We start from the raw sequence: 24766 nt of genomic DNA, 5'->3' as shown, positions 1-24766 counted from the left end.
TCCGTATTTGACCGAAGACCTCTGGCAAACAAATTGTTGTGTACCATTCAGAGTTGACCGTTTTACGTTCCTCTAAAGGCACAGTTGCCACATGACCAGTTTTCCTGAAAAAAAAAGAAAGGCGACCATTTGTTTCGATGTGCTTCGAGCGCGAACAACTTTTGTTGGATTGGGTTCATGTTGAAACACCCATACAGTCGACTGCTGTTTACGTTCCGGCTCATATGAATATATCATGATTCGTCACCTGTTACAATCTTATATACGTCTTTTGAAGCACCACGATTGTATTTATTGAGCATTTGTTTGCACCAATTGACGCGAGCGTCTTTTTGAGTTTTTGTCAAATTGTGTGGGATCCAACGAGAACATACCTTTCTCACAGCTAAATGATCATGTAATATTTTATATATGCTGGTGGAACTAATGCCTATGGTTGCCTCAATCTCACAGTATGTCACATGACGATCTTGCAGTATTAGGTTTTGCACAGCATCAATGTTTTCTTGAACAACAACTGATTTTGGACGACCTTCGCGAATCTCGTCGGTGAGCGAATGGCGGCCACGATTAAATTCGTTATACCAGCGTTTCACAGTGGCAAAGGATGGGGCTTCATCGCCAAATGTGGAAGTAAGTTGATCGATGCACTCTTGTCTTGATAATCCACGTCGAAAATCGTAAAAAATCATCGCACGAAAATGTTCACGAGTTAATTCCATTTTATTGTTGTCGCTCAATCTCCAAGGCAACATAAACAACACAAATGAAGCTATTGACAAAACATTTGAAGTTCGTTATGGTCAATAATGCCAGACGATTCCGTGCAAACGTCAAATCGCGCCTAACTTCAATCAGTGTTGCCAAGGCTCAAAATATAAATAGTGACCCTCGTAAAAACTAATTAAGATAGCCTTTTTAATGTAATAGACGCTAATTTGGGTTTCCAAAGAAAATACTTTATTCCAAGTAAATAAATATTCGTAACTGATTTATTATTTTGTTTGTATTTTTTTCGAGACTTTAGAGACGAGACGAGATTTTTCACGAGCCGTCTCGTCCCGTCCCGTGTCTCGTCTCGAAAACGAGACGAGACAGGTGGTCAGTCTCATCCCGTCTCGAATTTTGAAAAGCTTGTCCCGTCTCGTTTTCGAGACGAGACGAAACATGTCTCGTCTCGTGGGCAACACTACTCAGCAGCAGGGAAGAGGGAAGACAGTCGTTTTTGGCTGTCAGCTGGAGCAAGTGAGCGATTGGCGAGTGAAGGAACAGTAGCGAACCTAGTCAAATGTATGCACATTGCGCTCATAATTTCATAAATCACATTACGCTCATAATTTTATAACACACATTAAACTCCTAAAAAAGTAGAAGACTGGAAATAAGTATAAATGAACATGTAGGAAGTTCCTCACTTCCTACATGGAGGAATTGCCCCTGGTTACCAGTCCAAATTCTCTCACAGACCGACACCGAACAGCGGCATATTTATTTTATTTGTGAAACAAAGTTTCTACCGATTTCCCATCATAAACTGCGACGCCAAGGGTCCCGGGTTCGAATGCCGCTCGGGCTTGGTTGTTTGTGAATGTCCATTCATCAATTTCACGAAGTAAAATAAACTAAATCAATCAATCCCGTCATAAACAATTTTTGGAAAGAGTACGGTACATAAATCTTCTTTGTAATGCCATTCAAAGCCGTATGATCCCCAATATAACCCTTGCCTTCTAAAAGTTCAGAGGAAATTAATAACCATCGATTATGCAACAAATGCTAATATTTTCATTACTTATTTTTAGTACTTCGTAAGTCTTGGCCGGGGGGGGGTACGCACCCCTGGACCCCCCTAAATATGTCATTTAAAGCCGTATGATACCAATATCATCCTTGTCTTCCAATAAGTTCAGAGGAAGTTATACAACAAATGCTAAACGAGTATATATTTTTTAATTTTCGTACTTAATGAGTGTGGGGAGGGGGGGTCCGGACCCCCAAAATACGCCCTTCCTGTTCTTCAAAGGCGTATGATCCAAATATAATTCTTGTCTTCCAATAAGTTCAGAGGAAATTAAGCAACAAATGCTAAACGAGTATATTTTTATTTAATACTCGTACTGAATAAGTCTCTCGGTTGGGAAGGGGGGGGGGCTGGGCCTTCAAAATACGTCATTTCTGTTCTTCAAAGTCGTATGATCCCAATATAATCCTTGTCTTCTAATAAGTTCAGAGGAAATTATACCACAAATGCTAAACGAGTATATTTTCATTTAATTTTCGTACTTAATAAGTCTTTCGGGTGGGGAGGGTCCGGGCCCCCTCTAAATACGTCCTTGCTACATACATACACATTCACACACACACACACATGCAATACCTCTTTTGAACTTGGAACTCTGGAAGATAAACTCCGAGTTACGCCTGTGTTGTCTACAAAGATTGCACTATACGGTAGTATATGCACATCTTTGGATTTCACCTCCAGGGATTCTCTGGTTCACTCTCTTTGTAGTCCCGATTAGCATATATTTTTAAACAAATGTTGACAAGAACTTTTCAGCACAAGACTTGATTGTGACGTAGAATTGCTCATTATGGATGAAGCGTTTTGTATTTGTTGAACGTGCTCATTAATGATCGCAATGTATATGGTTCTGTCTATGGTGTGCGCACGTCTGGCAACATTGGTGACATCTAGAAGTTCTTCTTATTGGTAAGTGTTACGTAGAATATAGGTAGTAATGGCTGGAAGTGGTTATCTTATATTTTGAATTTCTTCTTGATCTTTGTTTAAGTTGCAATTATATACCTTTCCGAAGAAAACAGTTAATTAAACGCGAAGAAGTGCATACATATTCTACAAGTTCCTTGTGTTCGGTGGCCAGTGTGTGAACATTCATCATGGGTAAACATGAAGTGGGGACTCCTAAATACATTGCTAACAAAATCAAAGCAAAAGGACTGCAAAAGTTGCGATGGTATTGTCAGATGTGTCAAAAACAATGTCGAGATGAGAACGGCTTCAAGTGTCACATGATGTCCGAATCTCATCAACGACAATTGCTGTTATTCGCCGACAATTCAGACAAATATATTGATGAATTTTCAAAGGAGTTTCAGGATGGATATTTGGAACTTTTGAAGCGTCGTTTTGGCACAAAACGAGTCCATGCTAATCGTGTTTACCAAGAATATATTTCTGACCGTCATCACTTGCATATGAATGCAACCCAGTGGGAGACTTTAACAGAATTTGTCAAGTGGATTGGTCGCGAAGGAAGGTGTGTTGTAGACGAGACAGAGAAAGGTTGGTATGTTCAGTACATTGATAGAGACCCAGAAACAATAGCACTTCAGGAAGCATTGGCTAAGAAAGAGAAAATGGATAAAGACGATCAAGAACGGATGATGGAATTTATTGAGAAACAGATAGAGAGAGGCAAGAGCGTGGGAAATACTGAAACCGAACCCAAATACACTGAGTTGAAGCGAGAAAATGAAGATGAGAAAATAACTGTCAATTTATCAGTACCTAGCAAAAGTACCAAAGTAGAAGACAAGCCACCTATGCTCAAGATACCATGGAACAAAGATGAAACAAATAGTGACAAGAGGAAATCCAAGGAAGTAAAGCCAGAAAAAAGAAAAGTTTCTGCTTTGGATCAAATAATGGAAGAAGAAGAGTGCAAAAGAGAGAAAATGAATAGGAAGGACTATTGGTTGACAGAAGGTATAATTGTGAAAGTTATAACAAAAAGTTTAGGTGACAAGTATTATAAGAAAAAAGGTGTCATTAGTGAAGTAATTGACAAGTATGTTGCATTAGTGACAATGGCTGACACGCAACATAAACTTAAATTGGATCAAGCTCATTTGGAGACAGTTATCCCCACTGTTGGGAAATTTGTGAAAATAGTTAATGGTGCTTACAGAAATTGCACTGCTGTATTGAAGTCTGTGAACCAGAAACAGTTTAATGTTAATGTGGAAATAAGTTCTGGTCCACTAAAAGGTAGAATGGTGGAAAAATTGGAATATGAAGATGTATGTAAGTTGAATTAATCATAACAAAAACAGAACTGTACTTAAATCAGGGAACGACTTGAGATGACTGGACCCCTCTCCGATTTTCTTCATATTTGGCATACTCACTAATTGAGGCCTCCTAATCACGAATCTGAAGTTAAAATTTGTCGGAAACGTCTAGAAATTGCAAAATAAGCGAAAATAAGGCGTTAGTTTTTGGAATGGAAACTGTTGATTTTCGCGAATTTTTTTGTTTCACAACCAAATATATATATTCCTGATACTACCACGACACCAAATTTTAACTATGTTTGCCTAACCTAACCACGTGCCAATGGTTCGTGGGGCTAGCGTCAATGGTTCGCAATTATTTCCAAATTCTAGAGCCTGATACTAACACGACACCAAATTTTAACTATGTTTGCCTAACATAACCACGTGCCAATGGTTCTTGAGGCTAGCATCAATGGTTCGCAATTTCTAGACGTGACCGACAAATTTTAACTTCAGATTCATGATTAGGAGTCCTCAATTAGTGAGTATGTGAAATATAAAGAAAATCGGAGAGGGGTCCGGTCATTTCAAGTCATACCTAAATCAGCCTTTAATTTTAAATTTTGTATGTACTTTGCTGTGGTATATTATGTGTGTTTGAGGCAAACTGTGACTCGGTAAAAGCTTGCTGCATTTTTGTAGCTGCATTTTTGTAACTCCATGTTTTGTTTTAAACATTTGTAACTAATGAAATACTTTAACTTCCTAGCAAGTGTTTTATTGGATGCAGAGTACCGTAACATACTTTTGTATATATGGTGCTGGTGACCATTATAACAGAATAATTAGTGATGCCATGATATCTTTGCCAACTCTACATGATGCAATTTGCATGTGGGGAGTTACTCATTATGTGTGTGTTGGTAACGGTATGGTATAGTGAAAGCACATTTCACTCGTTTATTTCCTAATTATTTACATTTGTACTTACCTGTTATGCATAGTGGAACATTTTTGAACGTGGGATTTTGCTTTTTTCACATTACAAGTATTTATTTTTTGTTGCTAATTCGCTTTCGTTACACACAATATGGCAGGCAAATCTTGACTCGCGTTATCTATCGTCAGCTGATATGCAGTGTTTCCAAACTTATTAACTGAACAATGCTGCACAAACTATTCACAGAAGGTTTTTAAGCGAAAATTGATCCACAAACCATGCACGGAAGGTTAGGTTAGGCAAACATAGAAAATTAAATTGGAAAAAAAATGTGGTTAACCTTCACACGTCATCTTGTAAAACTACCGCATGGTTGCTACACTAACAGGGTGTTACATAATTGAACGCATGGAACATTTGATTCACGTAGTCGAAGGTAATGGTGGCAAGAGCTATCGTGCATCGGAGATACATTAATGTCGAAAAATACATGATTTACCGGCCGAATAAGTTGAACGAAGGCAGAAAACACTTCCACTAGCTTCCAAAAGTCTACAGAAACTCAGTTTCGTAACTAGTTTCTCCTGTAAATTTGAAGAAATGTGTTTTCACTATACCATACTGTTACCTGTGTTTTTTTTGTGTGTGTTGTGTAAAAAATGAGACCACTTTTGAATGTTTTTAGTAAATTATGGGAAATTATTGGAAAACAAGTGACCCAAGTTCAGATTATTTAGTTCCGAATTTATCATGGTGCACATGCATTTTTTAAATGGTTCAAATTCTAATGACTGGTATGTCTGTTACCTCATACTTCAGGGCCTTAGTGATTACTCACTTCGCATTTTCTGGAGAATTAATTTTTCCTTTCCAAATACTTTCTGATTCTTCTTTTCAAGCAACCATTTGTTTGCTGTTGTCTTTGGTATGGACTGCTACTGCCAGCTACTTCATGGACATGTGGTGTAAAAGGGTATTTTGCCACTTAATGCTTTCGTTGTTATGTTAGGAGGGTCATTTTCAGTGCTCTTAGCACTAAAATAACATCCCTAAATGCTTTAAACAACTGATCACGCAATATCTGGTCTCAAGTAAGGGTGTCCGGAAGGGGGGCTGTGGCCCCTCCCTTGAAAATGAAAGTCAACCAAAAATTATATATTTTTGACATATAATTTCATTTCAGCCACAACAATATTTATTAATTATTGTATGAATATGATAAATTCAAATTTTAGCGATGTTTTTTGAGGGAACAATACTATTATTGGGGAAAATGTGCCTTGTTTGCCCCCCCTGGAAAATAAATACCTTCCTTGCCCCTCCCTGGAAAAAAATCCTGTGGACGTCCATGCAAAAGTCCCTGTCAGCCTTCTATGAAAATCTGCAAAATTTTGTTTCCGAGTTAACTGTCTGGTCGTTCAAGCTACTTTTTGTATCATAATTTCTCTGGTAAACTAATACTTAGTGATATTTTTAATTGGTTAATTAGTTTCTCAAAAGAATCAAACTTACTCCAACCATTGTTTCCAGTATTCTAAAGACCTTCCTAATACTCCTTCATAACTTGCAAAAAATCATTATACATTTGAAGCTGTTACCAACAAGTTGCACATGATCATGGGTACACAACAAGATCCATAATAATTTTGGCACCAGCTTCCTTTTGTAAGCAACCAGCATTTTCTTTATGTGAATTCGCACTAAGAAAGAAATGAATCCCACTAAGATAAAACTACACATTTTGAAATGTGACCTTAAAACATGTATTTTATTAATTAATACAATATTGAAAGCATTTAATTATTGTGCCGGAATGACCTCCCCTAAAGAAGGCTCTAACATTGTAAATAACTATGCAGTACATTCTAATATATGGCTGACTCTATCTTATTGCTATAGATTTTAAAATTAAACTAGCAACAGTGCAAAATATCATAATGGCTTGTTTGTGATACAGTATAATACACAGACATTAAAACCATACTGTAAGTGAACTCGAACAATTATAACAATTTTTTAGGACTGTATATGAAAATTAAGCCACCAGATGAAATTTTTGTCAGGTGTTTAACTTATTAGCTGTTTGGGATTATCAAGAGTATCAGTTGTTAAAAGTTGGTGTGAAGTCAGCGACCCAGCTATGGCTTCCTATCTTCTGGTGTTGCGTTTATTGTTCAGGTGAAGCTTGGAAGTGTGCTGTCAAGGATGAAGAGTCAGATTGTTCTAGATATTTTGACATCTACAAATTGGAATGTTTGATGCTGGTGGTAATTTCATGTTCTTGGTAAGAACTGCATTTGAAACAGAGGTGAAAGTGGTTATTTAAAAAGTGTATGGCCAGTCACCCCCCCACACATCAATAATTCTAGCCCTGGTTTTAATTGTGTATTTGTGCTAGCATGTGTTTTTACATGTTGCTTGGTCCTAGAATCAAAAAAAATATTTGCAGGTGGCACACTGTTTTTTCCAGGCTGATTGTATCAACATTGTCGTTTTAGCTAAGACATTCAGTATTGTTTTTTTGCTACGTGCTTAACCTGAAAAGTTTGATGAGCTGTGTTTACATGTTCTCTTCAATGTAATTGTTGTATGAACAATGAGTTGAAAAAGAACACTATTGCAGGACAGCGAAGTAGATGCAGTGATTCAGATGTATGCTACATTAGGTCTAGTCTAAGGGAGGAGTCAGCAAAATAAAAGGCTTGGTCTGTGGGACACGTTTTGATATTTGGAGTTTGCCTTTTACACTTTGGTAGCGAATGTGTTAAATCAGGATGATTAAAATCGCGATTTAAATAGGTTTAAATAACTACCATTAAAAAATTCAGCTACAAAGACTAAAAAAATATTTTAAGTTACGATTATATAGTACACCCAGAATGTGTTTTTTTTATGGAAATTTTTGTAGTTTCACTAGCTGATTGCCCGGCGTTGCCTGGGTATTTATTTATCCCAATCTTCTATTAGACAGGAAAATAATGAATTCTAACTATAGTGTAAAATGAACTTGGAGTTGAAGGGCATTGGGAGTGTCACTATTCATCTTAGATACCCGGAAAACTATGGATTCCACACTAATATCGGTCGTTTTCAATTTTTTTTTACATGTCACCCCCTTCCCACCCACACCCCAAGGGTGTCTTACCCCCACAGTATTTCTTCCCATATTGCAAGTGATATGTGTACCAAGTTTCGTTGAAATCGCTCCAGCCGTTCGAGAGTTATGCTGGAACAAACACACACACATACAGCTCACCGCTCACGAGAAGATCTCCAAATGAGGGGAGAGGGCGTGCAGAGGGACAGGGGAAGACCGGTCTATTTGCAGATTTTAGGGGTAGCAGGAAGTCTTCCGCTGCGGTCATTGTTGTTGTGGAAGTGCTTCTGCGTGGGTGTTTAATTGTGATTTCTTTGGGATTTTTCATGGTTTTCGTGGTGTTGTAAGAGTTATGGTAGTTGTACATTATTTAGCCGTGTTTTTGTCGGAAACCTTAGAATATAAGAAATGATCAACAGTGTCGATATGAAACAATCATCCCGAGAATTTTCATGCCAAACCTAGTCCGACAAAGTAATGTTTACCATTGTTGACATTTGTAGCTTTGCACATTGTAAGTGCAAATAAACGTTCTCCACTTTTGGAACTCTTTTTCTCTTTGCCATTTGCTTTGAACGCCAGTACTGTAACAGCCAATTCAGTCGTTGAAAATATCTTAAAGATTGTAGTTAGTACAATCGGCAGGCTCTTTATTTAAAAAAATAGAAAAATCTGTGTACTCTGTCAGGAGATCAACACCAGATTGACGATTATCATACCTTTACCGCTAATGTGGATACCCCCTGACCGTGCGTGGACAGTGATTTGAGAGCACTTGTTTCTGACCCATGGTGCACTCCCGCAACCCTAATAGTGGAGTCGCCTGCCCCTACGTCACTTGACTTCCGTCAGGGATCTTCTCCTGAGTGGTGGGCTGTACATCCATTTTTATATATTAAAAGATTAACACACACAACAAATATTTCCATAGTAGTTTCAGACAGAAACAGAAAAATATATATTTACATATAATTTTTATTTGCTTTAATCAAGCTGTTCTTTTACAAAATTAAAATTGGATTTTAATAAAAACCATGAATAATTATTTTTTATATGAAAATCATTATTTTTATGCACACTGCTTTAACATAAGTAACTTTGGTACAAAAAGTGATAGACACCTGAATCTTACACAGAGTATTATCTTGGTTTACGTGAATATTTTTGAAACATTAAACAAGAAAATCACAATTATACCCTGTCCCATCTAACTCTGGAGCAAGGCTGCAGATAGCAGCAGAGAAGGAAAGGGTGAATCGAGTGGGCAGAGCGAAACAGGACATGCTGCTTGAAGGCTGTTAAATGCAGTTGCTTCCCTCCGTGCAATTCTGTCCCTCTCTGGTGTTCATTGGTGGAGCCGTCTTGTATCACTACTTGCGCAGAGACTTGTTTTTGTTTGCCTGCTCGAGAGTTAGCTGGGACAGAGTATACATGAATGTTCGGTTTGCAGAAGACGTTACTAAGGTGTAAAATAGTTTTTGTACGAAGTAAAAACAAACATGGAGAGCTGTGAAGTCGCTTGCAATAATTTCCGATGTGTATTGTTGATCTCTGGGATATTTATTGAACTGATGAAAGAATAATAATTTTTTATGCATTACATTAGACGATTTATGTCAGGAGTCTTCAACCCGTGGCCCGTTCTCATTTGAAAAATTAAGTACCTATAAAAACAGATTAAGTAAAAAATTATTTCAATGCAGGGTATGTATTATAAGTAGAGCTGAGCCTATCGGCTGAAATTTTTCCACCGATACCAACCAATACCATTGTTTTTGAGTGGCTAGAAGCGCGTCCAAAACCAACATTTGTTTCTTTCCAAATATTCGTTCACTTTTTCCAACTTACCTTTGGCTTTGAAGATAGGTGAAAAATAAAACGTACTTGTGCATTTGTTAATTGAATGTGGACTGAAGTTCTGTGAACAGCATGTACGTGACAAAGATCCATACGCAGATAAGGCTCGCGGTCAAGTATCTTGCAAATCAAGGGTAACGAGGCACCTGGTGTGTTATGGACATCGCTCTCTTTATTTAAGATCCCCCGGTCATCGGCCATGTGAGTGTGGTGAACGTGTATCAGACATAGTACCAGGTAACCAAGAAAGTTCATGCGGTTTTTACAACTGCCCGTAGTTTTCGTGGGGTAGTATGCAGTTCAGCTGCCAGGGGACATGTATGTGTGATTGGCGGAAAGCTCATTCCTTGGCACGTCGGCTAACGTAGATAACAGGTCGCAGTCGATAGTTCGGGAGCAAGTATTTGCAGTGAACCATGGCTGTGTCGAATGCAGTAATCAGGGCATGTTTACTGTATGAGTACAAGTTGGGCACAAAAGGAGCGGAAGCAGCAAGAAAAATATGTGCAGCGTTTGGAGAAGGTACAATTAGTGAACGGACAGCTCAAAAGTGGTTTCAGACCTTCTCGAGTGGCGATGAGACACTGGCAGACAAACCTCGACCGGGCAGACCGAAATCTCTCGATGTGGACCAACTGAAGGCAGCAATTGAAGAGGATTCACGTCAAACGTGTCAAGAACTTGCTCAACGATTTGTGGTAAGTGCTGAAACAAGTCGTGTGCACTTGCATGAGCTTGGCTAATCATGGAAACTGAGTAAGTGGGTCCCGCACGAGCTGACTGCTGCGAACTGTCTCCAACGACTGAACATTTGCGCTTCCTTACTCACTAGGAACAACAACTGTCCAATTTTGGACCGCATTTTGAAGTGTGATGAAAAGTGGGTAATGTACGATAACAAGAAACGCTCATACCATTGGCTATCGTCAAATGACACCATACCTTTAACTGCAAAACCTGCTCTTCATCAGCGGAAGGTGATGCTGTGTGTCTGGTGGACTACGGTTGGGATTGTGCATTATGAGTTCTTGGTGGTAAAACCATCAACAAAGAGGTGTACTCCGCGCAATTGCAAAGAGTGGCCGAACAGCTTGCAAAAAAACAACCTGCATTAGTGAATAGGAAGCGTGTTCTTTTCCACCAAGACAACGCTAAACCGCATACAGGTGATGGAGGTGATTTCTTCTCTCGGCTGGGAACTTCTGCCACATCCAGCGTATTCACCCGACATTGCTCCATCTGACTACCATCTTTTTTTGTCTATGGACAACCATATGCGCAATCGACATTTCCAAACTTGCGAGGAGGTTGAAAACGCGGTGGTGCAGTTTTTTGCGGCCCTACACAAAGACTTTTTCAAACATGGCATCTACAGGCTTGTACAAAGATGGGAGAAGGTTGTAGAAGCGGATGGTGGATATTTTGCAGAATAAATATAAGGTAAACACATTTGTTTTGGACCTTTTCTTCTCTGTATTAAAACCGCATGAACTTTCTTGGTTACCTACATAGCATATTCCTGGAAATTCAAATACCTGGGCTAATCCCCCTTTTCCTTTCCAACTTTAGACTTTTGTTTGTCCTGACCTGTATAAATGGGTTTCAACAGGTGTGTTTCGACACAGGGAACACGGCAAGGGATTTTTTTTTTGAACAACAGGTAATTGCACTTGTTTTCTGGAAAGTGTAGTGATGGGTTTGGATTTCCTTCCACGCCAAGGGATAGAACTATGCATTTATTTTTTTTAGAAATCATTTGCCGAAAGTAAAGTAACCTCAGAATATCACTGTACCGAAGTCAATCGAGAAGCAAGAGACTGTTAAGCTTTCATTCTCTCCTTACATTCATTTATTATTTTTTATTATCTTTGTTAAAGTACATAAAAGAGACTAAATAGGTTTTACATTGCAGTTTTACTGTTACTTTCAGACGTATCCGGGGCTGGTAAGTCGCCAATTATTCTTGTGTCCACGGATGATTTAATGTTAGTTTGGAAAGAGTGACCCCTTCGTTTTAGAGGAAGTTGAAGAGACATGATCTCATTTTTCAACATTGGGGGGGAGACAATATCGCCTCGCTCTTAGCTTCTCAAAATATTTCTCTCATATTTGAAACATGTGATTGATTGTCACTGATTTAAAACAAATGTGAAGTTGAGATGCATCGTTGCAACAGAGCATCGTTTCGTAGGTTAATTTATTCATTGCAGCTTGTCAGAAATACATATCTATAAAATGTAATAATAATTATACTTATACACACACACACATATTTGTATATATGTAATTAGGAATAACTAGCCTTTGTTATTTTACATTTGAATTATACATCGGCTCAGCCCTAATTATAAGTAAATACAATCAATACTTACAAAAAATAAATGACGAAATTTTACAATGTCAATGGGAAACTTGAAAGTGCTTTTCCTTTACCAGCCTGTCGATGTTGGCACTAATATTGGAAGTTGCTATGCGCAGAGTATTCTCGAGATGTTGGTCCATAAACTGACTTCTTGTGTTGGATTTCACATGCTTTATTCTGGAGAAGTATTGCTCACATAAGTATGTGCTACCTAACAAAGCAAACATTTTCAAAGCATGTTGGCGAAGATTATGGAATTCGTCTTCAGAAATGTAGTCTTTGTAAAGTGTAAGCCAGGGCACATTGAAGATTTTTTCTTTCATAGAAGAGTTGTTTTGAAGTTCAACCAGCTCCATCTGTAGTGAACCTGGTATTTCGGCGGCATCGACACTGAATGGTTTTGAAAATATATTTAAAGAATACTGCTGGTTGCGAAAATCACTAAATCTCTCTTTGAACTCACTTCACAACATGGCTAGTTTTGTAGCATATTCGTCAAGAGGCGAAGAGTTGAACTCTGAGAGATGTTGAAATTCAGTTAAATCTTCTTTTGTGAGTTGTGCCTCCCAAAGTTCGAGCTTGGCCACAAAAGCTGTGACATGATCAAACAGAGTGTGCACTAGTTGATCTTTGGATTGTAGCCGCAGATTTAGGTCAGTCATATGCAACGAGATGTCGGTCACAAAGCAAAGTCTGCCTTCCACTTCGGATCATTGAAATCCGCAATTTGCTTCCCCTGGCTTTGCATGAACTGCTGTATTTCGGCCCTTAAGTCAAGGACTTCTATGAACCTTTTCGCTGCTCAACCAACCCACATCACTATAATAAACCACATCTCTGTGATCTTCGGTCAAAAACTCTTGGAATTAACGATGATTCAGTCCTCTTGCCCTAATAAAGTTAATGACAGTCACAATAACCTTCATGACATTTTGAAATCCAATAGTTTTTGCACACAGTTTCTCCTGGTGGAGTAAGCAATGGTAACAGACAAAATATTTTCCTTCTATTTCCGGCTCTTTCCATAGTAGCATTACTAAACCTTCCTTCCTTCCCACTATAGCAGGTTCACCATCAGTTACCACACCCTGGAGGTTAGTTGACCTGAGTTCAAAACGCTGTTGCGTTTTCTTGACGGCTTCAAGAATATCAGTAGCTTTTGTTGTTTCCTTCATAGGTACCAGGGCTAGCAGTTCATCTGTCACATAGAATTGTTGGTCAATGCCATGGATACAGTTGTGTTGTATCTTTCACATCTAAAGCAAGTGAATATGATGTAGATTCGGACGACCGATTTTTTAACATTCCTTCAATGTCAGTGGCAAGTTCTTTGACAAGTCATGTGACAGTCACCCCCGACAAACTCAGTTTTTTAAACACTTCTTTATTATTTGGGCACAGAATTTCCCCAGCAGCGATGAGACAGTCTTTCACGAACTCGCCCTCCACGAATGCTTTTGATTTTTTAGCAATTTTTTCAGCTATTAAATAACTTACTTTGACGCACGCTTCGGTCTCTGCCCCCGGCCTTTGTACCAAGCCCTGCTGGCATTTTAAGTCACTGTGCATACGGTTCACTTTGCCCTTGAAGGTGATCAAAATGTGATGCATCCACTTGCATATTGTGGCTTTTTATATTGTATTCTTTAGCTACTGACACCGAATCATGGCAAATTAAACACACTGGCTTAGCATTGATTGGCACAAAAAGTACAAAGTGGTCCACTTTTCATTAAAAGCCTGGCACGAATCACTGGACTTACTCTTTTTACTCGTAGAGGCCATACTGAAGGATGCCTCATTCATGATTCTTATCCACTGATTATGTATCGCACACTAATAATAATAATAAAAAACCTCTGGCAATGTAAAATACAATAACAGTCTATGCTGGACAGCGCATTCGAAGAAGCTACCTCCGACATGATTTCTGGCCATCTGCCTACATTACCTACTAGTACCGCTTGGGGCTGGTAGATGGCAGCATCTTACAGGTCTCAATACCACAGTATAGCTTTATGGCTCATAAGTGTCATTGAAATTTTTAACGTGACCCATACTGTCTGACGAGTTCAAGACCCCCTGATTTATGCGGTTAATTATGACCTATTTATAAAGTACGAGGGTTGTTCAAAAAATAAATTTCCCTATGTTGTAATATATTTTTTTGGAAATATATACATGCAAACTCTACATGTCTAGATAAGTACTTACCTGTACTACTTTTCAACATAATCGCCTTGCACATTGAAACATTTGTCCCAACGCTGCACCAGCTTATGGAAGCCCTGTGCAAAAAAGTCCAGGCCCAGGCTATGCAACACTTGTCTTATTGCGGCCTGGACTTCCGCATCAGTTAGAATATGACGACCTTGCATTTCCTTCTTCCTCGTATCGCATTAGAGCACCGTATACAGCAACCAGCTTCCTGTGGATGTCAAGCATGCACTTCTTCCTGACTCCAGCTGTCCAATACACGTGCACCTGCCATGCTACCCTCCTCTCTAATGGGGCAAGCCCGGTGTTTCATGATGTTCCACAGTTTCCTTCCCCTCTGCACATGCGCCTTCATGTCTGCAGGAGAAATGCCTATCGTTCCTTGAAGGTGACAGATAGGGCTCGTCAACCATGTGCATAGTGTTACTCAATTATTTTTGTAAGAAATTTTATGGCACAGGGAAACTTATTTATTGAACAAAATTCGTAGTACTTTTTTAAGTTACGTGGTGTACTGGTAGCATTGTGCAGGTCAGAGGGCAGTACTAGGTATGCTGGACATATGGCTATGTTATTCAATTAATGCTCATTGAGGGGGGTGGGGGGACGATAAAAGAATCCTATTGTTTTCATGAATGGATGGTCAAATATATGACTCACTAGCTTTTAAGAAAAGTCATAATTGCTTTCCTCATGTGGATTCTTCAGAAAAAAACACTGAAAATACTTGGTCAAAAAGTGATTTTGGTTTCAGAAAATATTGCATTAAATACTTGCGAGGTTCAGCTATTGTCAACTGTGTGAGAAGACTTGAAAGAAGAAAAAAAATGCTTAACAGAGCTTATAATACTCATAATAATATTGTACGAGTCACAGTGGGTTTTGTATAGGGTGACCATATTATTTTCACCCCAAAGAAATTCAAATTTTCACTCAAGAAAGCTAGTTTACCCCCTCCTGAAAAACCAGAAATCTTAAAACTATTATTATCATCATCATCATTTGTTAAAGTATGGGTCACATAAACGATAGATTACCAACAACAAATAAAATATGATCTTCTGTGATAAAAGCTCAGTAGGACTTGCATAGTGTTTCTGCTCTCTCCTGATAACCCTCAGTCGGTAACGCGTCTGACTACCATGCTCAAGGTCCCGGGTTCGATCCCCGGCCGGTTCAAATCCGGGAGCTTTTCTAACGGTGGAAGCGGCCCCGGCGCCCACCCAGCGTCGAATAACATGGGTACCTGGGGGAAACCCTGGGGGGTAAAGGCGGTTAGGGGCGTGATGCTGATCACATCACCCCCACTCACGACCGGATCAAGAAAGTGTGGGGCGTTACCCCCACACCCCCTATACGCCTTCATGGCGTGGTGCTATGCACAGGGGAACACTTTACTTTACTTTGTTATGCCTACGCTGAAGTTGAAGAATGCCAGAACTGTCCATAACCTCCTACCCCCAACTCTTGGTAAAGTTTACTTGTACCAACAAGATAGACTTCATTTTTCATTTGTCCACATATTGTTCAGGATTGAACATACATGCTCAACAGGAGCAGGGGGTAAACCAGGCAAGCGTAACATCATTTTCACGGCATTCAGAAAGACGTCATACTTCATGTGGTTCACTTTAACTTACTAAAAGATTTGTATTTTCTTTCCAGTCTTTTTTTAAGTTGTGGTACGATTCCTCTTGCAAATTGCTACTGATCGAACAGTTCCGTTTCATCTTCACTAATTTATTAGGAACTATCTTTTGAGTTTGTGTCGAGATGCAGGAATTTAAAATCTTAGTGCAGGCTCGCATTGGAACTAAATGCTTATTTATTGCTCTAGAAATAATGGAATCCACATGAAACAATAAAAACCATGACGTGAGCTAACCTAAACAGTAACCTACTTTCTGCTCGAATCTTCTCGACGACAAGGTAGCATTTTGATTGTTTTACGCAATTAGCAAAGGTGGCAGAAAAGCGATGCTAAATAGCAAAAATGGCAAATTTCTATGAAGTACTTGAAACAGTGTTGTCATGACATTAGTTTTAAAATTCCATTTTTAGCATGAAATGTATCAAATTTAGATTTGGTTTTCAAACTAACTTCTGGACTTTCATAAAACGGGCCATACTGAGGATTTTTTAAAATATGGATGGAATGACTGGGACACATCTCCTAAACTGGTCACCCTAGTTTTATAGGACATTTTTCTTATATATCATGATAGAAATGAATTTTTGACAAAAATAATAGTATGGTTTGATTTGAGTCACTTCTTTATATGGGAAACCATGGTAGCCTCATAGTTTCATCTGTGATGATAATTGATGTAATACATTTTTGCATGTATAAAGCACACAAAGAAAGAATTGAGTACATTTTATTGAAAATCTAAATTTCATTTCTATTTATAGTTTCATTCCCTTTGAAGTAGAATAAAGTTAATTGACCTCTGTGGTATAATTAAATCAGAAGATATTTTATTTTTTTTATTTATCATAATATAGTATTTCTACAATCATTTTTCATGTTCTGTTTTCTTTCAAATATGAAATAATATGCCAGTGCCCCCCCTCCCTCTATATTCCGTTCCCATGAAAGTTTATCAGCACACAAATTTTGCATAATTGGTTGCTTACTTATTAACTCTTTCGCTGCGGTCGTCGCTTTTATGCACAGCATGCCAGGTGCCTTGCTCCGCGGAAGTCGCATTATTGCGAGTTCATACTTCCACTCGCTGCGGGTGTCGCATTTCCATAGTACGTCGCTTTTAGTAGCCTTCTGACATCTGTTGATATTATTTTGAACTATTAGAACTTGTAGTTTTGTTTTTATCCGTATGATGTCGCTAATTACGCCTCTGTTTAGAATTCTTTGACATACAAGCGTTGAGTGCTCTGACATGTCAGTTTCAAATGCATGTTCGAATGTAAACAACATGGCTTCGCCAAGTCGTCAACACTTGTCTGATAATGATGTTACTCAACTGTTATTTGCCGACTCAGAATCAGAAGGTGAATTAAGTTGTGACGATAATAGCGACAGTTTTTTATGAGACTTCAAGTGGTGACAGTGATTGTGTAGTGTCTGATGAAGAATTTGTACCGCCGTCCGTAACATCATGGAGCAGAGTGCAAAACAGCATTGATCTAGGTGCGGGAATTTCAAAATTTTTCAAAATATCATACCTCCAGGGACTACAGAATTGTTTGCCAGTTCAAGGAATGACTTTTGCAAGTTCTCTATAACATATTTTGCAATGTAATTTTGTAAAATTATTCTTTCTAAAAAAATGTTTTTTTGTTTTTTTTAAATTTCAAAATTTTTCAAAGTATCATACCACCAGGGACTACAGAATGGTTTTCCAGTGCAAGGAATGACTTTTGTAAGTTCTCTATAACATATTTTGCAATGTAATTGTGTAAAATTATTGTTTCTAAAAAAATTTCAAAATTTTTCAAAATATCATACCACCAGGGACTACAGAATGGTTTTCCAGTGCAAGGAATGACTTTTGTAGTTCTCTCTCATATATAATGCAATGTAATTGTGAAAACTATTTTTTTATAAAAAAAATATATTTTCAAATTTAATTACGCAGCCAAGGGATATTGTGTGCCAGAGAATTCCGCAGCGAAAGAGTTAAGGATAAATGTAATTTGTCTGGTTAGAAGCTCTACACCCATGTAAGTCATGCACTCTCATATTTTACCAGTGTAGAAAGCATTATGTTATTACTTGCGTTGTAATTTGACAATAAAATTATTGAAATTGTGTGCAGGATGGAGTGAGTGAGTGGAGTAAGAAAGAGGAACAAACCTTATTAGCCCTTGCCTTGTAATCAAGGAGTCCCAGGTTTGATACCCGGAGGAGGCACATAGTGGTCCAGATCTCACTTTAAATCTTGTTTTTCTTTTTCTTTGAAAATTTTTGGCTAAGTCTGACACAAACATCTCACACTAAGCCCCGCAAGAGGTTAAGTTTGCAGCAACTTTTCGCATCTTGAAACCTCAGTGTCAGATAAAATCAAATAACATTTGTCAAATTCTGTAACAAATTAATTATTACAAAATTCTGAAACAAACTTATTTCACTTATTTACAACACCATAAAAAAAATTTCAATGCCATATTTTTAAAATACCTGGAGAGGTTTGGATTTGAACTCATGATGTCTAAGCTCTCGGTAAAAAAAAGAATGCTTGCAATCACCAACTGCTCTATAACAGCATTGACAACAGGTGTCTTGAAGCATATAGCAAGCAACCAGTGTTACGATCACATTTTTTGTGCAGATAGTGTGAAATATTAATTTTTTCACATTGTACAGTGTTTTGCATGCTAGTGTCATAATTTGCCACTATTTGTTTTAGCCCCTCCTCCCTTTCTAGCATCAGATTTTTAAAATACCACTTTTTGATTCAATATATTTGTTTCCTAAGAGAGAAAGGAGTCGAGGAAGAGATAGTGTGCGGAGTGCAGAGCACATACTAGGGCAACCAGAGCTGTGTGAAGAAGAAGAACAGAGTGCTTCAGTATAAGTAAAGGACTAAAACAGGGAAGTGCTCTTTCCCCACTGCTCTTCATAATTACAATGGATTCAATTAACGAAGAGGTGGGGAAGAAGATAGGTGAGGAGGAGATGAAGGCCCTGTGGTTTGCTGATGATTTAGTAATATGGGGAAACAGGGAAGAAGTACAGAGACAGCTTGATAGTTAGAATGAGGCAATCAGAAGAGCAGGAATGAAATTCAATATAGAAAAGAACGAGGTGCTAATAACAACAAGAAACAGAGCTAGAAATGAACAAAGAATAAAGATGGACACCATGGAAGAGTAGAGGGTAGTGGAGCTTCAAATATCTAGGAAGCATAATTGAGAGAAGTGGAAGAATAGATGAGGAGGTAAACAGAAGAGGACTATATCAAAGCATTCGAAGATTAATATGGAACAGGGATGTACATATGGAATGCAAGAAGGTAATATACAACACATACTATGTGCCGATAGTTATGTATGGAGCAGAGACTTGGACAATGACAGAGAGAGACAAATGAAAGATCCAGGCAGGTAAAAAAAAAGGTAAAGTACTCCCCTGTGCTTAGCACCATGCCATGAAGGCATATAGGGGGTGTGGGGGTAACGCCGCACACTTTCTTGATCCGGTCGTGAGTGGGGGTGATGTGATCAGCATCATGCCCCTAACCACCTTTACCCCCCTGGGTTTCCCCCAGGTACCCATGTCATTCAACGCTGGGTAGGCACCAGGACCACTTCCAACGTTAGAAAATTTTCCAGATTTGAACCGGCCAGGGTGGTTTCTTGTTATTATTAGCACCTCGCTCTTTACTACATTGAATTTAATTCCTGCTCTTCTGATTGCCTCTCTTTCTGCATCCATCCATCGAACCCGGGACCTTTAGCATGGTAGTTAAATGCATTACTGACTGAGCTACTGTAGATACAGGCAGTGGAGATGAAATTTTTAAGGAGTATATTGGGGAATAGTACAAGGGATAGAATAAGGAATGAGGAGATCTGACAGACAGTGGGTGTGGTGAAGCTTCAGGCTTCACACATATTTTATGCTTCGGACACACGAAGAGGATGGATGCAGAAAGCGCCTACCATGCCAAAGGAGTGGGAATAAGGCCAAGGGGGAAACCAAGATGTCGATGGAAAGTGCAGTTAGCGGAGAGTGTTAGGAGAAGAGCACAAGATTGGAACACCGTTGAAAGAGAGAAGTGGTGGAAGACCAGGGAAAAATGGAGAGGCTTGACTTCTATGCTGACCCAGCCAGAGGCAGTAAATGGCAAGGGATGATGATTTGTTTTCAAGTGAAGATACATAGAAAAAAAGAAGATAATAGGTTTTGTTCTCTGTTTTGAAAGTATTGGCCATTAGTGAGTCTTTGAAACCATAAAACAGATTTTGCCACCTATTTGAAAATCGTATAGCAAACAAAATGAATATATCTTTCAGAATTTGCTCGAAATTAAGAGTTTACCAAAGCAGGTATCACTTAATGAAGTGACTTCCAAATTTATGCCATTTTGTAACTGTATACTTGCAAACGAACATAATATTTTTTCACATCTTCCTGTCGTGAAGTGGCTGTGCCAGTGTTGCAAGGAACACATATTCTGCAAACAATGACATACTAGTAATAGCAACCACATTATGTGTTGTAAAACGTATCCATAAAAGTAAATGGAAAGTAAACCAATGACACAAAAGATGGTGGAAAATAAATCGCACATCCAAAACAAAGTGTTGGAAACTGAGGCAGTGAAGTGCCTATAACTAAACTTGCCTTAAGCTTGTCCAGGGGCAGAACCAAGGACAGCCAAGGACTTCTTCATTTTTTAAGAGAACGTTGTTTCTTATGCACCTAAAAATTGGTTGTGTCCGACATCATATCTTAGTCTACACTGGATAAAAGAGTACTTACATATTTCAGAATAAAAGCATAGCCGTTAATAATTACAATCCTGAGATATCACCTACTGAACAAGTTTTTGTATTTGAATAACAAATGTAATTTGAGTTGACAAATTTTGTATCTTATTTTTTAGATAGAAGAGACCAAGTAGATATGTTCTATGCAGACCTGAACAAAGCATTTGGTTCATTGGACCATGTAATTTTTACTACGTAAATTGACATTTATAAGAATTTGCTCTGAAAATATCATTGTTCTCGTCAAATTGTAGTTGATGGACCAGAAACAATTTGTAATTTACAAAGGTTAAAAATCTCAATGAGTACTTCATTGCATTAAAATAATTTGCTACTGCTTCTTTCTTTCCCCGAACCATGAAAGGGATTTATGTTTGTTAAGCACATGACTTTTCATTAAGAAAACAAAAAAATCATGTAAGCAAAGATCCACCCTCTAGTTATTGTGAAGAAAAGCTGTACTATTATTTGAGATAATTTACCAACATCAGATGTATCCACGACTATTTTCAGCAAGATAAGGCTTCTACACACACAAGTTGCAGTGGCGGCGATTAGGGGGGCAGTTGCCTCCCCACTTTTTGCCACTTTTGCCCTGTGCACTATGCTAAACCTTATCTACAAAGAGAAATATACTGTCTTTGACCCCCTAGTTTTAGCACGTTGCCCCCCTGGTTTTGGAATCCAATCGCCACCACTGACAAGTTGTATTGATATTACTGTTACACAATGCATTTGACAAAAGACACATGGCTGTCATATTCTGTAAATTGCATACTTGCAGGTTATCATTCATAAGAAGCTCTGTAGAGCAAAATCAACCATTTGAATTTACAACTCTGGTGAAACAGTCACATATTTTATGCTTAATATAAAAATATAGAAGTACCCGGGATAATATCTAACATTTGATGCAACAATGTAAACACTTTTTGTAATGTTGATGTATGAGGGGGACCCAAAAGAAACTGGAATCATTCCCTGATGGGCAGGCCTGTTGTAGTACATACTTCAGAACAATTTTAAACCAAAAACAGCCTGACCCAGCTTATCCACCTGCCATATTCACTCGATCTCACTCCGTGTGACTTATTTTTATTCCCCCGAATGAAAATAATCCTAAAAGGAAAACGTTTTGTGAATGTGGAAGAGGTGAAGAAAAAAAAATTGGGAGGCATTAAGAGGCATCACTTTGCAAGAGTTTCAGGACTGCTTCAAAAAGTGGAAAACACTTTTAGATGGGTGCATTGCACAAATGGACAGTACTTTGAAGGAGATTAAATTTGTAACACGGGGTGTAAGGGGTGCTGCTTCCACGTAGTGCACCCAAAAGTCAACCTCACTTCCACGTAGTGCACCCTGGACAAGAGACTAACGAGGCTCTGGCGACTGGCGCTATGGCCAGTATAATTTTGTGTGTGTTGTCCTGTTTTATGTCCTTGTGTGTGCTGAGTGCGCGTTTACAGCCTCAGCTTTTAACAAGTCAGAACATTTTAAGGTTTTAAAGTTTTTAGTTATGCAACGTTTGAGTTGTAATTTGTAATGGTAAGGGGCTGGACCCCGTATAATGTGACGGGAGCAAATTAGCCTAAGTGCTGACGCTCCCAAAATTTTAAATTCAAATTCAAAATTCAAACTAAATTTGTAACACCTAAAAATAAATACACAATTTTTTATTACATGATTCCGGTTTCTACATGAAAATACATATTTTGTTATATTGTGTAGATTGTAAAAAAAAGGTAAAGTTCACCGTACCATGAAGACACATTTTAGGGGATCTCGATCTCGGCAATTTTGTCTGCACAGGGTAGGTGATATAATTAGTTTCTGATTAAGTGTGCTGTACATTCCAGGTAGAAGCATTAGCTTGCAATGATTGTGGAGTGGTCACCAGATCCACCCAAAGACGAAGGCAATGAAAGCCTTGGATCCTTTGTAGACATACACATAACTGCAGGCTTAGGCACAGTAGATGGGAACAGCTCAGACAGTGACGATGAGAATCCATCCAATGCTGGGTATGAATTGCTACCACAAGGCTTAGCAGATGAAGGTGCTGAAGAACATGATGATTTTGATGATGTAAGTAGTGTACGTATTAATTGAATAATTTAGATTGTATTATTGTACAGTGGCAGGTTAGATAAATCGCATGATTGTTGTGTAATAATGAATAAAATGCATAGAATTTAAGTGTACAGGAATTCTTATGATCTCGGGTTTTATAAGAGTTGTTACATTAGAAGCGACATTATGAAAAGAAAACAGTTGTTTCTCATATTGTGAGGTATCTAAATTATGCCAACTTCAATCTGTCGCTATTAACTCTCTCCCTCTCTCTCTCTCTCTCTCTCTCTCTCTTTTGTTGTTTTATATTGGTTTTCTACCTCTCCAAGTTAATGTCATGATGAAGATGAATGACAGTAATGCAAACATACATGCAAAATTGAAAAGGTTTTCTCGGGCAATCGCCAGGTGATTTCCAGAAAGCCTTCCAAGCTTTCGAGAGCTAACGTCACTCTCATCTCCAGGGAATGAAGTGCAGAGATGAGTCACAGTGACGTTATATGTATTTGGTGTGGGAGGGGTCCGGTGTAGGTGGCGTTTCTCTGATGTCCGCACTCCCAGTCGACTATCGCTAACCAGGCTGGGTCCAGTTCAAGTCCCGTGTCCCTGTTGAGGTTGTCCTTTTCCCCGTGTATGGCTATTGCTTCTTTGATGAGACTTCCCAACCACTGAGATCATCAATAAATCATCAAATTACTGGGACCATCTCATCAAAGAAGCAATAGCCATACACAGGGAAAAGGACAACCTTTGTACAATTTTGTATCATGAATGATTTATTCTGTATGATGAAAACTACATTTTTTCTAGGTGTGTTTCACCTATGTCACAAACTGTTGCATTGTGGCTTCGAGCAGCCATGATGGAGACCATGTAAACATACGGAATTCAAATGGGCTAGCGGGAGATTTGAACTTCGTTTACAATGGTACATTTTGCAGTATTTAGTTCTTCAAACAGAAGCTCATGTTAATTCATGACATTTCCTTGCACACGACAAACAAAATTGGCCACGAACATGGTGACTGTGCGAATCCTGATGTCACATGAAACTCATCTATAGGAATAGTTGCATATTTATTAATTGGAAAATATTATTTTCACATGGAAAACTTTCTCTGCTCACCATACTGTTCAGTGCCCTCTTCCCTTTGGTTCTGTGTTCCCGAAAGAAAGGAACATGAAATGCAGTAAATGATGGTAAAATATAGGAGTGACTATTACATAAGGAAGACATAATCCTCTTAATATATATCCCCTCCTTAAGAAAATCCTGTACACTTCTCTGACTAGGTTCTCCTTATTACAGTGCATGAGCCAGACAAGTGATGGAATGAATAAGAATTAATGTTGAAGAGAGATTGCACAAAATGATAAATAGTATTTAAAAAGAAACTGCCTCCATAACAGCGAGGTCAGTTTAATGTGCTACCAAGTCGGAAGTCCCATATGTGAACTTTTGTTAAGGCATGCATTTGTCCCATCATCCATTTCAATTCATCATTCACCCTCATCGTTTCAATTGACCCATGAGATGTAAAATAATAGAAATGGAATAGAAACAGGTTACACAAAAATATCAACTTTGTCCCAGTCAGTGATGAAGTGAAGGAGTGCAGGGAGATTATGAGAGAGAGGCATATCCCATTTGTTCTGCTCACAGGTCTAATTGAACATAGCTTAGCAGAGTTTGTTTGTTTGTGCTTTTTCTGTCTTTCCTGTTAAAAGACAAATTCAAATTAGGGAG

At 38.5% G+C, this 24766-nt stretch overlaps 2 protein-coding genes and 1 pseudogene across 3 annotated transcripts in view; all 3 read left to right on the top strand.

The window, feature by feature from the left end:
* LOC145987919 (uncharacterized) overlaps positions 1–24766 on the top strand; it is a 341487-nt gene that overhangs the window by 292215 nt on the left and 24506 nt on the right. The window contains exons 1-2 of one of the 2 annotated variants that reach the window (XM_083122735.1): positions 2661–2713; positions 22806–23034. In XM_083122735.1, the coding sequence (XP_082978861.1) occupies positions 22825–23034 (210 nt within the window). In that variant the 5' untranslated portion in view covers positions 2661–2713; positions 22806–22824. Of the gene's footprint in view, positions 1–2660; positions 2714–22805; positions 23035–24766 lie in introns of those variants that run through there. The other variant, XM_083122736.1, reaches the window with a different exon arrangement.
* Positions 2714–4778, top strand: kin17 (kin17 DNA and RNA binding protein). Its single transcript, XM_083122734.1, has one exon. It carries the CDS (start codon positions 2902–2904, stop codon positions 4060–4062), a length of 1161 nt encoding a protein of 386 aa, XP_082978860.1. The 5' UTR covers positions 2714–2901; the 3' UTR covers positions 4063–4778.
* LOC145988119 (histone-lysine N-methyltransferase SETMAR pseudogene) lies at positions 10331–10657 on the top strand (annotated as a pseudogene).

Source organism: Lepisma saccharinum, chromosome 5, assembly GCF_977018435.1.
Source record: "Lepisma saccharinum chromosome 5, izLepSacc3.1, whole genome shotgun sequence".
Classification (NCBI taxonomy): Eukaryota; Metazoa; Arthropoda; class Insecta; order Zygentoma; family Lepismatidae; genus Lepisma; species Lepisma saccharinum.
Note: the sequence above shows the minus strand (reverse complement) of the source record. Positions and strands in the feature narration are given on the sequence as shown.

Bases quoted from the DNA above. Each gene is read 5' to 3' on its own strand.
- kin17 (XM_083122734.1), top strand. From the start codon at position 2,902: ATGGGTAAACATGAAGTGGGGACTCCTAAATACATTGCTAACAAAATC.